This window comes from Schistocerca americana, chromosome 3 (genome assembly GCF_021461395.2).
Source record: "Schistocerca americana isolate TAMUIC-IGC-003095 chromosome 3, iqSchAmer2.1, whole genome shotgun sequence".
NCBI lineage: Eukaryota > Metazoa > Arthropoda > Insecta > Orthoptera > Acrididae > Schistocerca > Schistocerca americana.
Genome location: NC_060121.1, coordinates 976,598,736 through 976,614,187, shown reverse-complemented (window position 1 = coordinate 976,614,187; position 15,452 = coordinate 976,598,736). Strand labels below are relative to the sequence as shown.

Below are 15,452 nucleotides of genomic sequence, written 5' to 3'. Positions count from 1 at the left end.
TACGCACAAATTATACCATAGTTGCGCTGAACGTAGACCTTGAGAGTGTTGCATTTTTTTGCTCAGGCATTTGAAGTTCATACAGAGCTTCTCCCAGTTTCTGGAGTGAGTACAATGCCCCAATTTTTATAAAGGTTTCCCGGTACTGCTCAGGTTGCTGCGAAAGTTACTCAGCTTTTTCTAACACTCACCAACAGACAAGACCGATTCCACCATGGGCCCAGTTGCGGCTGACACGAGGGATGCTGCCAGGATGAAGAGCGGCAGCACGTGTGGAGCGAGGACGACCAGCACTCTGCTGACCACGTGGGCTGACAGGCACAGCAGCTGCTGGGGGCGTCTGCCGTACCTGTCGGCAGCAAGAGTCAGCTCAACCCGTGTGTCGAGGTCCTGGGCAGTCCAGCTAGCAGATACACTCCCACGATTATGCGCTGCCACTTATTAAACGAAATACTCCATTTATTTGTTGATGGGCTTTGTAGTTGGGACAGAAAATAGCAGAAAATGGAGTAGCCGAGACCTTAGACTGTTTATGAGTGACTGTCAACACTTTCGGCTCTAATCCCATATGCCAAAGGGGCGCGTGTGTGTCGTCCGTGTGGACGGCGCCCGTATCCCGTAAGGGCGCAGCTTTTCAAATGGTTCAAATGGCTCTGAGCACTATGGGGCTTAACATCTGAGATCATCAGTCCCCTACACATAGAACTACTTAAACCTAACTGACCTAAGGACATCACACACATCCATGCCCGACGCAGGATTCGAACCTGCGACCGTAGCAGCAGCGCGGTGCCGGACTGAAGCGCCTAGAACCTCTCGGTCACAGCGGCCGGCGCGCAGCTTTTACATTTGCTGGAATGTGCTTTCCCATGTGCTCCAAGACTTTCGACTTATGATAGCTGTGGCAGTTCGTATTTTGCCTTCTTGATGCAGCCGACATAAGTATGCATGTAAACTCTCGTGAAGAAATGAAGAACAGAAATGTCTTCCAACGAGCTTGAAAGCAAGGAAGCTAAAGTTTCTGCCTTTTCCCTTCTTTTTATTTTTGGAAAAGTGTAAGAACACTAGAGCCAAACATCATCGTAATCTAACATAGACAAGACTGGTATAAACTGTGTCAACCAGATTTACAGCTACTACCCAGTTGCGAGAAGCACAATGAAGTGGCGAAAAAACCCTTCTTTCCCGTTTCCCTAACGTCTACTGTGAATGCTTTTATTTTGTACACGGATGTCACCAAGCAGAAGGTACCTCTAGTGGAACTTGTAAAAAGGAAGTTAGTATGGACTTGTTAGCTGCGGGAGCAGACATTCGATCACTGGAACCAACAGCAGCCTCTAGCCTGGATAGAAATTTTGGTCATCTTCTTCCAGAACAACAAAGGAAACGCCACGTACTACTTTAAAAGTCGCTTTGGCAAAGGAAAGAAAGAGTCTGGGAAGCGGATAACGAAAGAAACCAGAATGTCATACAAAGACTGCAGAGTCTGACTTCGTGTACAACAACGTGTGTAAATTACATATGAATTACAAGTCATCATTTTTTGTCATTGCATATGAAGTAAATATGCAGTTGTGATGTTAATTTTTTTATTTTTATTTGTGACATGATATAAAAGTTTTTCGAGAGTGGGGGGAGGGGGAATTTTTTTTTGTTCTTGGCAACATTAATATACCAGTGCTAACGCGAACGTATATACATAAAACGAAGCCTATTTCCTGATCTCTAATGGTTCAAAATGGCTCTGAGCACTATGGGACTTAACATCTGTGGTCATCAGTCCCCTAGAACTTAGAACTACTTAAACCTAACTAACCTAAGGACATCACACACATCCATGCCCGAGGCAGGATTCGAACCTGCGACCGTAGCAGTCGCGCGGATCCGGACTGAGTGCCTAGAACCGCGAGACCACCGCGGCCGGCGATCTCTAATGGGTGGGGTATAAAATGACATATGTATGTGAGTCTCTTTACGTTTACATCCAAAACATCAGGTCACCTACGCTGTCGAAGAGGATAGGTATCAGAGTTGAATGTGTTAAACCTAGTTACGAAATGCCATCCATGAGGCAAAACATGTTTGTGAAGAACGAAGAAGAGCTGAAATGGTTCAGGGGATGAGGCATGTGACCCTTTTCATAAACAAGATACTGTTGATGATAAAATAACGCGAATATCTCTTCTTTGTCAGTCTATTCGATTTACTCACTATCCGTCCTCGACAATACGGTCAGCAGCTCACGGGCTTGCGCTTCGCGATGCTGTCTCTCGATCACGGGCCCTGTGTCGATTCCTGGCCAGGTCGGGGATTTCCTCCACTGGGGACTGGGTGCGCGTGAGTTGCCCTCATAATTATTTCATCATCAGTGATGTGCGAGTCGCGGAAGTTGAGTGAAAAAAAAAAAAAAGTACATGAACTCTGGCGGGCCAACTTCCCGGGATGAGACCTCCGTCCAACAGTGCTACACGCACATTTCATTTCATTTCAAAGAAACACACGGAACACACAATGGAGTCAACATCTGCAGTTGCGCTGATGGGATGGCCCAAAGCACTATGACCACCTGTTTAATAGTATGATTATCACTCTTTGGAACGCATACATCAGCAATTCTGCATGGCATGAATTTGCCCGATAGTGTACCAAATATTCTCCACCGAGCTCGTGCTAATTTTGTGGCCAAGGTATCAAAATGAGTTCACAATCGTGCTCCTCAAACCACTGTAGCTTGATTCTGGCCTTGTAACACGGGACAGTTAGCGTGGTGGAAGATGTCGCCGCCGTCAGGGAAGACATTAAAGATGAAGGAATACAGGTCTTCCACAGCAATAAACACACAATCCACATCTGCAGTGGCACCTTCAACAGAGCCATAGGACGGACGAAAACCCAGTTCAATGTCCGCTGTAACATAATACTGCCTCCACCGACCTGCGTCCATCGGACGGTAAGTTGGGGATATTTTTGGAGTAACTTGGGAACCCAACAAGGTCGTCTGCTGGAGGTTCAACAACTTGCGGTAAACGGTGTGCTCAGAAACAAGTGTGCCTGCACCACCATTATGATCTGTCTTCAGATCTGCGACAGATCGCTGCCCATTCTGCGTAATGGGCAAACTTCCGACCTTCGTGTTCCGCAATGAGGTATGGACGTTCAATCCCTTCTCGCCTGCTCGTGGTTTCGCAGTCGTTCATCCATTTTCCGTAGATACGACAGTAGCAAGCGAACAGCAGACCAGCTTCACCGAGATGTTCGTTCCCAGGCGCAGCTTCATAACGGTTTGTACTTTGTGAGCGACGTATCTCAGTGTATCCTCCAATTTGCGTCCTAATATCGTGGCCGACCTCCTTTAGCCCGGCGTAGTAGTGCAACTCGACACAGTATGGGCTCAACAAGTCGTTCGAAGTCCCCTTCAGAGATACTGAGCTATGCTGCCTCTATAGCTGTCCATAATTACGGAATTGTGTTGCTGGTGCAGGATCTTGTACGCACACTGACCTCTCTATTATGTTCCATAAATGTTCGAAGGGATTCATGTCGTAAGATCTTGGTGGACAAATCACTCACTCGAATTGTGTGGAATGCTCTTCAAGCCAATCACAGACAACTGTTTCCCAGCGACTGACGTATTGCCATCCATAAAAACTCTATCGTTGTTTCCGAACATGAAGTACACGAATGGCTGCAAATAGTCTCCAAGTAGACGAACATAACCGTTTCCAGTCAGTGATCGGTTCAGTTGGACCAGAGGTCCCAAGCCCATTCTATATAAACACAGCCTATAACGTCATGGAGCCACTACCATTTGCACAGTGCATTGTTGACAAATTGGGTCTATGGGTCGCAGGGTCCGGGCACACTCGACCGCTACGATCAGCTCTTACTACCCCAAATCAGGACTCATCTGACCGAGCCAGGGGTTTCCAGTCGTCTAGGGTTCAACCAATATGGTCACCTGCCCAGGAGAGGCGCTGGAGGCGATGTTGTGATGCTAGCAAGGGCTCTCACATTGCTAGTCTGCTGCCTTAGGCTGTCCTACGTGAGCGACAGAAGCACGCGACAGCGAGCGACAGCTTAAGGCGACGAAACACAACAGCAGGTATAGTTACGGAAGTGCCTACGTGAGCAACATCTGTGTCGCTGCCTGTCTCCCGCTGCAACTGGTGACATTTGAATTCAAACGTGTTTGAATCTTGTCACTGCAGCACGCGCAACACAGAGCGATAGGCACGTGTCTTCTTGGCAAAGCAGTCGAGCGGACGCGACGGCAGCTATGAATTACTTATCATCCGATTTTAAGAAAACTATTCGGTGAAAAACTCTGATTCTTCCGCAACCTATAGCTTGATATCCTTAAATGATAAAGGTCAGAATCTATTTTCGTTATTCGTCATAGTTACATGTTCTGCACGAAATTGAGTACATGGCTGCACGTAATTTTTAAGAATTTGCAGAGGTAAGAATCACATTGTGTAGACTTTCCGTATAGTTCATTTAAGGCCATACATTATCGCATATGAAATGTAACCAATACATCTCAATTGTGTTTAAAGTTGAGACCGCAATGATACCTCTTTTCATTCTTGAGATATTGGTTGTTATATCCCTGGTTTCCTGCGCTTTGGGAATCTAATGGTTGTAAAAATCGACGTATCTCATAAAAGGTCCAAGATATCGAAACGACAAATTCTGGAAATGGCAGCACGCAGAAAGGACTATTTTATCATATGATTAACACTCAATACGTTTTTGTAAACGCGTGAGCAGAGCTAAAACAAGACTCCCTATAACTTACACCATGAGGTTTTGTCCAAATTTTCATAGCCAAACAAAGAGAGTGAAACAGGTAAACGGGGTATCAAAGTGACCAGCATGAGGTCTAGTTTGGCATGAAAATATTTAACTGCTTGAATATAATGAGGGTAATGAACGAAGACTTAATTAATAAGCTGAGGAAAAATTGAAATCTTTCACGAAAAGCTACTATAAATGAAGTGTCAAAAATGACATCTGTTCAAGACCTAGCTATTTTGCACATAAAAAGACACATTGGGGCGGTATTAAAATGTCTAAAAGACTTCCTTCGAATCAAGTACGTTAGGAAGGCAAACGAGGAGTCAGTAAGATCATGCTTTCTGAATAAAACTTGAAATTCAAAAGTGGAAGTAATCAGTCAGATATTTTATGAAATGATTTATGTAAAAGAAATAAGCAGGCCTAGGTCAGAGAAACGTTCTACGTGCCTTTGAATGATGCTCGAAATCATGAACAGAAGACAAGGTGCTCCAAACGTTTCTCTAATATTTTTTATTTCATACTTTTAGACAAATCATTACACAAAACGTTTGACTTTCTTTTCAAAAACTTTGTAAGCTATACTTTTACAAACTATTTAGTGTAGTTGAAACGCTTGGCCTTAACACTGACTGCTGATGAATTACGTTCGCAACATCAAATATCTTTAAAATTTCATGGTTCATTGTAATTTATTAGGAATTAAAAGTGTGTGATAAACTGGTGTAGGTGTGAAGATAAGTTCTTTGGCAAGACCTTAAAAATATTCTTAGCGATGCAGTGTAAACAGTTTACATAAAACATAGTACACAAAATCGTAACTGAATCAGTAAAAATATAAAAACGTCCAGGTATCGAACCCAGAACCTTTTCCTCACATGTGATTATGAACTGTCTACGCTACCCCTACAGCTAGCTGTTGTTAACTGGTGTCAATCTGTGTACTTATGTTGGAATTTAGTGTAGTTAATCATGTAATAGCCATTCGTCCGCATTTATTGGCTGTTAAAAGGTGTTGATCATGTAAAAAAAAAAAACATTCATATTTAATTTATTGATGAGTAGTCAAATGCTCCTCTGCTCATTCACGTGTATTCGAAGAACTTGTCTGGCGATCTTCGTAGTTGACGATACTTACGAAATTCTCCATGGAGATTCCTCTATTTGTAAATTTCATGCACAGCATTCCTTTTCACTTTATTTTCTTAAGCATACCTAATTCTGTAGCCTTACTCTCCAGCTGCAGTATTCCGCAGTTTAGGGACGCCGTTTTATAGAAACAGCTGGTTGGCTCTAAGCAGCCATCTTGTAGCGCGACATGGTCGCTCGCACGCAGGACACCCAAGGTTGTCGCCCGACGTTACTGCTTGTCGCTGGAGTGTCGCGTATCCAGAAGTCGCTCGCCTCTGTCGCTCACGTAGGACACAGCCTTAGCCGATTATTGCCTGATTTCACCGCACTGTCTCAATGGATACTTTCGTCGTGCGCCCCACATTGATTTCTGTGGTTATTTCACGCAGTGTTGCTTGTCTTTTAGCACTGGCAACTCTACACAAACACCGCTTCTCTCGGTCATTAAGTGAAGGACGTCGGCCACTGTGTTATTCTTGTTGAGAGATGATGTCAGAAATTAGGTATCTCGGCGCACTCATGGCACTGTGCATCTTGGAATATTGTATTCCCTAACGATTTCCGTAATGGAGTGACCCAAGTGTCTGTCTCCAACTTCCATTCCTGTTTTAAAGTCTATTAATTCCCGCCGTGAGGCCATAATCACGTCGGACAACTTTTCACACAATCACTTGAGAACAAATGACAGCTCCACCAAAGTACTGCCCTTTTAAACCTTGCATACGCGATGCTACTGTCATCTGTGCGTGTCAAGTCAGTATATATACAAGGGGCTCCAAAACGTGTGTTACACATTATTATCGCAGATCAAGTAGCTTTCATTGAATGCTACACTACACTCCGAAGCGAGTCAGATAAATGACAGTATTCTTCAACATTGTCACTAAATCTCTGCAAATAACAACCGGAACATTTTACCAATCGTTCAGTTCTTCGACGACAGAAATCCGCTCCTTGTTCACGAAGTCATTCTAGAACCGCTGGTGAACGTTCTCACACTTGAAAGGTCTGTTTCCCCCAGGAATCCTTTCAGCTTGCTGAAAAGATGGAAATGGTATTGTGCGAGATCTTGACTTCCTGGTCAGCATAACGCACGTCTGTTCGGCCATGGCCAAATTTTTATCGTCATTTCACTGCTGCAGAAAGCGACATTGCTTGTAGTCCATACACCGCCAGAATATCGCAATGAATCTGTACGCAATTTAGGCGTTCTGCGCACGAGATTCTTGCTCCTTCCTGACCATGGAACTTTGGAGTACATTTCTAGATTCCAGAATGAGATTTTCACTCTGCAGCGGAGTGTGCGCTGATATGAAACTTCCTGGCAGATTAAAAGTGTGTGCCCGAGCGAGACTCAAACTCGGGACCTTTGCCTTTCGTGGGCAAGTGCTCTACCATCTCAGCTACCGAAGCACGACTCACGCCCGGTACTCACAGTTTTACTTCTGCCAGTACCTCGTCTCCTACCTTCCAAACTTGACAAGGTACTGGCAGAAGTAAAGCTGTGAGTACCGGACGTGAGTCGTGCTTCGGTAGCTGAGATGGTAGAGCACTTGCCCGCGAAAGGCAAAGGTCCCGAGATCGAGTCTCGGTCGGGCACACAGTTTTAATCTGCCAGGAAGTTACATTTCTAGATGTCGCTTCATATACGAGGGTGAGTCAAATGAAAACCTTAAATTTGTAATAACAAATCGAAAATTTCACGCCGTTATCCTGTAAGTTGGTAAGCGTGTTACAAACAGCGTGCAGATTGGCCTGGAGGTGGCAGCATAGTGCAGATGCTCACATACCGTCACAGTATCACGATAAAGATGGCCGCCCCCCTTGCGACTTGCACCAGGGAAGAACAGCGTTCTGTTATTCGGTTTCTGCGTAGTGAAGGTGTGAAACCTATTGAAATTCATCGACGAATGAAGGTTCGCTACAGTAATGCATGTTTGTCACAGCAGCAATTCTACAAATGGAGTAGGAAGTTCGCAAATGGTGTGACTTCAGTGGAAGATACTCCTCGTCCAGGTCAGGCACAACGAGTTGTGACTCCACAGGATATTGCAGCAGTTGAAGCCATAGTGAAGGAAGACCGCCGAGTGACACTGATTGACGCAATGGGGGGAAAGAAGTTCCGTTCTGATGAAGAGGTACGCCACGCGGTACATGAGTGGTTGCGCAGACTACCAAAAGAATTTTTTTCTAAAGGAAGTTATGCACTTTGTAAGCGCTGGAGGACTTGCATTGAGCGTGGGGGAGATCATGTTGAAAAGTGATACAACTTTGTACCACTTCTGCACAATAAATAATATTTAAAAAAATATTAAGGTTTTCATTTGATCCGCCATCGTAACTTGCACGCTGTGATGCACCTGTTATCTGTACCGGAGCACAATGGTCACTACAGGAAACCCGGAACATAACACAAAAATGGAAGGGACCCGTGGTCTAGGGGTAGCGTCTTTGATTTATAATCAAAACGTCTTCGGTTCCGGGTTCGATCCCTACCACTGCCTAAATTTTGATAAATAATCGGCATTGGCAGCCGAAGACTTCCGGCATAAGAAGTCAGCCTCATTCTGCCAACGGCCTTGTCAAAGAGGGTGGAGGAGCGGATAGAGGTTCAGGGCACTCTCTTGTCCTAGGGGTGGGAAATTGCCCCTAAAGGCGGAAGAATCGGCAATGATCAACGACATGAGGATGCAGAAGGCAATGGAAACCATTGCATTAAAGACACGTAATGTGTATCCACAGGACATGTGGCCTGTAATTGAAGAAGTGTCATGATGATCTCTCCATTGGCAAAAGATTCCGGAATAGTCCCCCATTCGGATCTCTGGGAGGGGACTGCCAAGGGGGAGGTTACCATGAGAAAAAGATTGAATAATCAACGAAAGGATAACGTTCTACGAGTCGGGGCGTGGAATGTCAGAAGCTTGAATGTGGTAGGGAAACTAGAAAATCTGAAAAGGGAAATGCAAAGGCTCAATCTAGATATAGTAGGGGTCAGTGAAGTGAAGTGGAAGGAAGACAAGGATTTCTGGTCAGATGAGTATCGGGTAATATCAACAGCAGCAGAAAATGGTATAACAGGTGTAGGATTCGTTATGAATAGGAAGGTAGGGCAGAGGGTGTGTTACTGTGAACAGTTCAGTGACTGGGTTGTTCTAATCAGAATCGACAGCAGACCAACACCGACAATGATAGTTCAGGTATACATGCCGACGTCGCAAGCTGAAGATGAACAGATAGAGATATTGTATGAGGATATTGAAAGGGTAATGCAGAATGTTAAGGGGGACGAAAATCTAATAGTAATGGGCGGCTGGAATGCAGTTGTAGGTGAGGGAGTAGAAGAAAAGATTACAGGAGAATATGGGCTTGGGACAAGAAATGAAAGAGGAGAAAGGTTAACTGAGTTCTGTAACAAGTTTCAGCTAGTAATAGCGAATACCCTGTTCAAGAATCACAAGAGGAGGAGGTATACTTGGAAAAGGCCGGGAGATACGGGAAGATTTCAATTAGATTACGTCATGGTCAGACAGAGATTCCGAAATCAGATACTGGATTGTAAGGCGTACCCAGGAGCAGATATAGACTCAGATCACAATATAGTAGTGATGAAGAGTAGGCTGAAGTTCAAGACATTAGTCAGGAAGAATCAATACGCAATGAAGTGGGATACGGAAATACTAAGGAATGACGAGATACGTTTGAAGTTCTCTAACGCTATAGATACAGCAATAAGGAATAGCGCAGTAGGCAGTACAGTTGAAGAGGAATGGACATCTCTAAAAAGGGCCATCACAGAAGTTGGGAAGGAAAACATAGGTACAAATAAGGTAGCTGCGAAGAAACCATGGGTAACAGAAGAAATACTTCAGTTGATTGATGAAAGGAGCAAGTACAAACATGTTCCGGCAAAATCAGGAATACAGAAATACAAGTCGCTGAGGAATGAAATAAATAGGAAGTGCAGGGAAGCTAAGACGAAATGGCTGCAGGAAAAATGTGAAGACAGCGAAAAAGATATGATTGTCGGAAGGACAGACTAAGCATACAGGAAAGTCAAAACAACCTTTGGTGACATTAAAAGCAATGGTGGTAACATTAAGAGTGCAACGGGAATTCCACTGTTAAATGCAGAGGAGAGAGCAGATAGGTGGAAAGAATACATTGAAAGCCTCTATGAGGGTGAAGATTTGTCTGATGTGATAGAAGAAGAAGCAGGAGTCGATTTAGAAGAGGTAGGTGATCCAGTATTAGAATCTGAATTTAAAAGAGCTTTGGAGGACTTACGGTCAAATAAGGTAGAAGGGATAGATAACATATCATCAGAATTTCTAAAATCATTGGGGGAAGTGGCAACAAAACGACTATTCACGTTAGTGTGTAGAATATATGAGTCTGGCGATATACCATCTGACTTTCGGAAAAGCATCATCCACACAATTACGAAGACGGCAAGAGCTGTCAAGTGCGAGAATTATCGCACAAACAGCTTAACAGCTCATGCATCGAAGCTGCTTACAAGAATAATATACAGAAGAATGGAAAAGAAAATTGAGAATGCGCTGGGTGACGATCAGTTTGGCTTTAGGAAAAGTAAAGGGACGAGAGAGGCAATTCTGACGTTACGGCTAATAATGGAAGCAAGGCTAAAGAAAAATCAAGACACTGTCATAGGATTTGTCGACCTGGAAAAAGCGTTCGACAATATAAAATGGTGCAAGCTGTTCGAGATTCTGAGAAAAGTAGGGGTAAGCTATAGGGAGAGACGGGTCATATACAATATGTACAACAACCAAGTGGGAATAATAAGAGTGCACGATCAAGAACGAAGTGCTCGTATTAAGAAGGGTGTAAGACAAGGCTGTAGCCTTTCGCCCCTACTCTTCAATCTGTACATCGAGGAAGCAATGATGGAAATAAAAGAAAGGTTCAGGAGTGGAATTAAAATACAAGGTGAAAGGATATCAATGATACGATTCGCTGATGATATTGCTATCCTGAGTGAAGGTGAAGAAGAATTAAATGATCTGATGAACGGAATGAACAGTCTAATGAGTACACAGTATGGTTTGAGAGTAAATCGGAGAAAGACGAAGGTAATGAGAAGTAGTAGAAATGAGAACAGCGAGAAACTTAACATCAGGATTGATGGTCACGAAGTCAGTGAAGTTAAGGAATTCTGCTACCTAGGCAGTAAAATAACCAATGACGGACGGAGCAAGGAGGACATCAAAAGCAGACTCGCTATGGCAAAAAAGGCATTTCTGACCAAGAGAAGTCTACTAATATCAAATACCGTCCTTAATTTGAGGAAGAAATTTCTGAGGATGTATGTCTGGAGTACAGCATTGTATGGTAGTGAAACATGGACTGTGGGAAAACCGGAACAGAAGACAATCGAAGCATTTGAGATGTGGTGCTATGGACGAATGCTGAAAATTAGGTGGACTAATAAGGTAAGGAATGAGGAGGTTGTACGCAGAATCGGAGAGGAAAGGAATATGTGTAAAGGGAGAAGGGACAGGATGATAGGACTTCTGCTAAGACATGAGGGAATGACTTCCATGGTACTAGAGGGAGCTGTAGAGGGCACAGAGATTGGAATACGTCAAGCAAATAATTGAGGACGTAGGTTGCAAGTGCTACTCTGAGAGGAAGAGGTTAGCACAGGAAAGGAATTCGTGGCGGGCCGCATCAAACCAGTCAGTAGACTGATGACCAAAAAAAAAAAAAACCTCTCTTCTGACTGTGTGCCACTCTTGTTGCGCATTAGTCTTAGCGTGAGGCGACATGTGTATCTCTTCTTCTGAAGTCCCCATGTGCTCTCCTTACAGCTTCAAGTGTCGCCACAGGGCGGCATTCAGTGTCGTGGTGGGTGGTGGTCGTAACTGTTGGCTAATCACTGTAGGTTCAACCCGTGATGGGTTATCTCTCTACATCTCGTTCTTCTTTATCTTTTGTCATTAACCAATAGCGTTACACTGAGGTGACAAAAGTATTGGGATAGCGGTATGCACATGTAGAGATGGCAGTAGAATGGCGTACACAACGTATGAAAGGTCAGTGCATCGCCGGAGCTGTCATTTGTACTCGGGTGATCCGTGTGAAAAGGTTTCCGAACGGATTATGGCCGTACAACGGGAATTAACAGACTTTGAACGCGGAATGGTGATGCTGCCGAGACGTATGAGACATGGCACTTCGGATATCGCTAGAGCATTCAATATTACGAGATCCGCAGTGCCAAAAGTGTACCGAGGGCACCAAATTTCAGGCACTACCTCTCACCGAGGAGAATGCAGTGGCCGACGGCTTTCACCTAACGACCGAGCGGTGTTTGCGTAGAGTTGTCAGTGCTAAAAGGAGAGCAACACTGCGTGAGATAACCACAGAAATCAATGTCGGATGTACGACGAACGTATCCCTAAGGACAGGCCGGCGAAATTTGATGTTAATGGGCTTTGGCAGCAGACGACCGAGGTGAGTCTTTGCTAACAGGGCGACATCTGTGCAGTGCCTCTCCTGGGGTCGTGACAATATCAGTCAGACCCCAGACGACTGCAGAAAACAGTGGCTTGGTCAGAAGAGTCCCGATTTCAGTTGGTAAGAGCTGACGCCAGGGTTTGAGTGGGGCGCAGACCCCATGAAGCCATGGACGCAAGTTTCAACAAGCTACTGGTGCCTCCATAACGGTGCGGGCTGGAATGAAGTGTATCCTCTGGTCCAGTTAAACTTTGACTGGAAATTTTTATGTACGGCTACTTGGACACCACCTGCAACCGTTCATGGACTTCATGTTCCCAAACAAAAATGGAATTTTTATGGACGACAATGAGCCATGTCAGCGGGCCACAATTGTTCGAGATTCCTTTTCAGAACATTCTGGACAATTCGAGCGAATGATGTGGCCAGCCAGGTCGCCCGACACGAATCCCATTGAACATTTAAGGGGTTTAATCGAGAGGTCACTGCGTGCAGAAAATCCTTGCACCAGCAACGCTTTGACAATTTTGGCGGGCTGTGGAGGCAGCACAGCTGAGAATTTTTGTAGGGGACTTTCAGCGACTTGTTGAGTCCTTGCCATGTCGAGATGCCCCACTACGTCTGTGAAAAGAAGGTCTGAGTCGATCTATCTTAGGGGGATCCCATAACTTTTATCACCTAAGTGTGCAATATCTATTGGCATTAAACTCGTCACTCGCATTAGCTACAAGCCACAGAATGCTGTGGACAGATATATCTGTAGAACCCAGTGAGAGCGAGCATACCATGGACGGACATATGCGTCACACCCACTTGCGCACACCCTTCGGCCATAGAACTGAGCTATAGAGTGATATACAGTTCAACGTGAACCCTCGAACCACAGTGCAACTACGCATATTTCGCATATGCAAATCACTTCCGAATGTGAAAAGTATCAGATAAATTTTGTGGGATTGACTAGGTGCCAAACCCATGACCTTTGGATCAGTAGTATAGCTCTCGAACACTGAGCCACCAAACCACATATGTGGATATTAATACCGTATTAATACTGTTAAATTAACATTAGGTGATAATATCATGGATTGTGTAATAACAGTATACATTTCAAGGTTAAAAATTGTCACCTGAAGTGAAATTAATGTCGAATATGCTAGTAATTGCAATGTTTTAAGTCTCTGGAACCTCCTCATCAGGCTATCGACCAGCGCTGCCCCCGACACCCACTGGTCGTGACTATCCAGATCTCCATTCCGACCTCCATCAAGATGGATGGTCGGTCGTCTTTGTCTGGACCCCAGGTCACGTTGGGATCCCAGTGAACGAATATGCTGACCTGTTGGCCAAGTTAGCCACCAGAACAACGACTTTGGAGTTTAAAGGTTCAGAACTTGGCCTGCAGTCGACTCTCCACCATCAGCTGAGCACCGCTTGGTGTGCCCTGCTTTCTCCGAACAAACTGCAAGAAATAAGCCACCGTTCCATGTGGCACTCTTCCCTTCGTGCTTCTCACAGAGAATATGCCATTCTCTGCCAGCTTCACATTGGCCCCACTTGGCTGACCCACAGCCACAGCCTACAACATGAGGATTCACCCCACTGTCGCTGTGGTGCCAATCTGATGGGTGTCCACATCCTTCTGGAACGCTCTAAACTGGCCACTGTACCGTCAAACCCTAAACCTGCAGATACGCTGCCTCTGGTGCTAGTGGATGACGTCAGAGTGGCTGGTCTGGTTTCACATTTTACCCATAAAGTTGGTTTCTACTCCTCTCTGTGAGGGAGGGCACAATGGCATCGTCAGTCACTTGAGGGTTGGAGGGGTACCCCCTCTCCTGCTCCGACCCAGGGGATGGTCGGTGATCCAGCCTGGCTTTTGCCCTTCTCACCTTTCAAGTTCTTATTCTTTTACTCATATATCGTTGGTTTACTGTCTCGTTGGTGCTATTGTCTTCTCTGATGTTTTATAAACTTGCCTGTTTTGCTAGTTTTTATTGTGATAATGGGGGGAGAGGAAACGCCAGTCGCATGCAGAGGGTGCACCTCCTGCATGACATGTTTTGGGTGCCTCCAGCAGTTTTCTGAGTGGAGCAACATACCCACATTCTCCCGATTACCTGTCACTGACTTCTGCTTGCTTCTACTCGTATCTTTTGGTTTTATTGATCCTCAGTTACAACAGGTCCATCAGGGTTTGCCTTCTGCGTCCTTCCACTCTGAGGACACTTCCCGGCTTGACACATATAGGATGGAGCGACTGATAGCCATGTAGTTTGGTCTCTTAAACCCCACCAATCCTACAGACAAGGGACATCAGAGTAATAAGTAAAAATAGTAACTCGGTTTACTATAAAAATCTCTTTCAGGAATTAAAGTTTATACTAATATCATGGAGCACATTTAATAACCTTTTATCCATATTAAGAAAACATCAGTTGGTAGTCCCCTAAAGTTTTGGTTATGATTATGGAGCATCATCAAACTTGACGTTAAATATAGCAGGAAAAAACCAATGGAAAACTCAGAATAATATTTTCTTCCTGGGAATAAAAATGTGCTGTAAACTGCTCGAGGAAAATAAGAGGACAAATAAGACCAATAAATTTGTGAAATACATCTTACATCGTTACGATATATATTACATTTTCCTATACAACTGAATACTAATTGGTAGAAATGTGTCATAAATTAATAGTAAAAAATTGATTCGAGAACACACTTTCACAATGTAATACATCGTACTGCAGTATCTTAATCTTAGGTCAATTACGTGTAACATTAATCTACTTTCAGCTCCTTGAACTCAATATTTACTATAGAAAAGTATGAAAGACAGGTGCGTGTGTATGTCTGTGTGTACAAAAGTCATAAAATTTTTAAACAAGTAAACCCTTAAGTACCTTTGTCTTCTATGTAAGAATAAAATTAGCTTTCGGTTTCCTCTTTTTGCTAAGATAAGTATCTAGTACCACTTTAAAAAGTATCCATGGAGCATAAACAAGTAACTAACTTCACCACAGAGCCTAGAGAAAAAGATA

The 15,452-nt window shown here is 44.2% G+C and overlaps 1 protein-coding gene across 1 annotated transcript in view; it reads right to left on the bottom strand.

The window, feature by feature from the left end:
* LOC124606822 (solute carrier family 22 member 7-like) overlaps nucleotides 1-15,452 on the bottom strand; it is a 138,346-nt gene that overhangs the window by 81,986 nt on the left and 40,908 nt on the right. Inside the window, exon 4 of the mRNA XM_047138891.1 lies at nucleotides 192-349. Coding sequence (XP_046994847.1) covers nucleotides 192-349 — 158 coding nt within the window. The remainder of the gene's footprint in view (nucleotides 1-191; nucleotides 350-15,452) is intronic.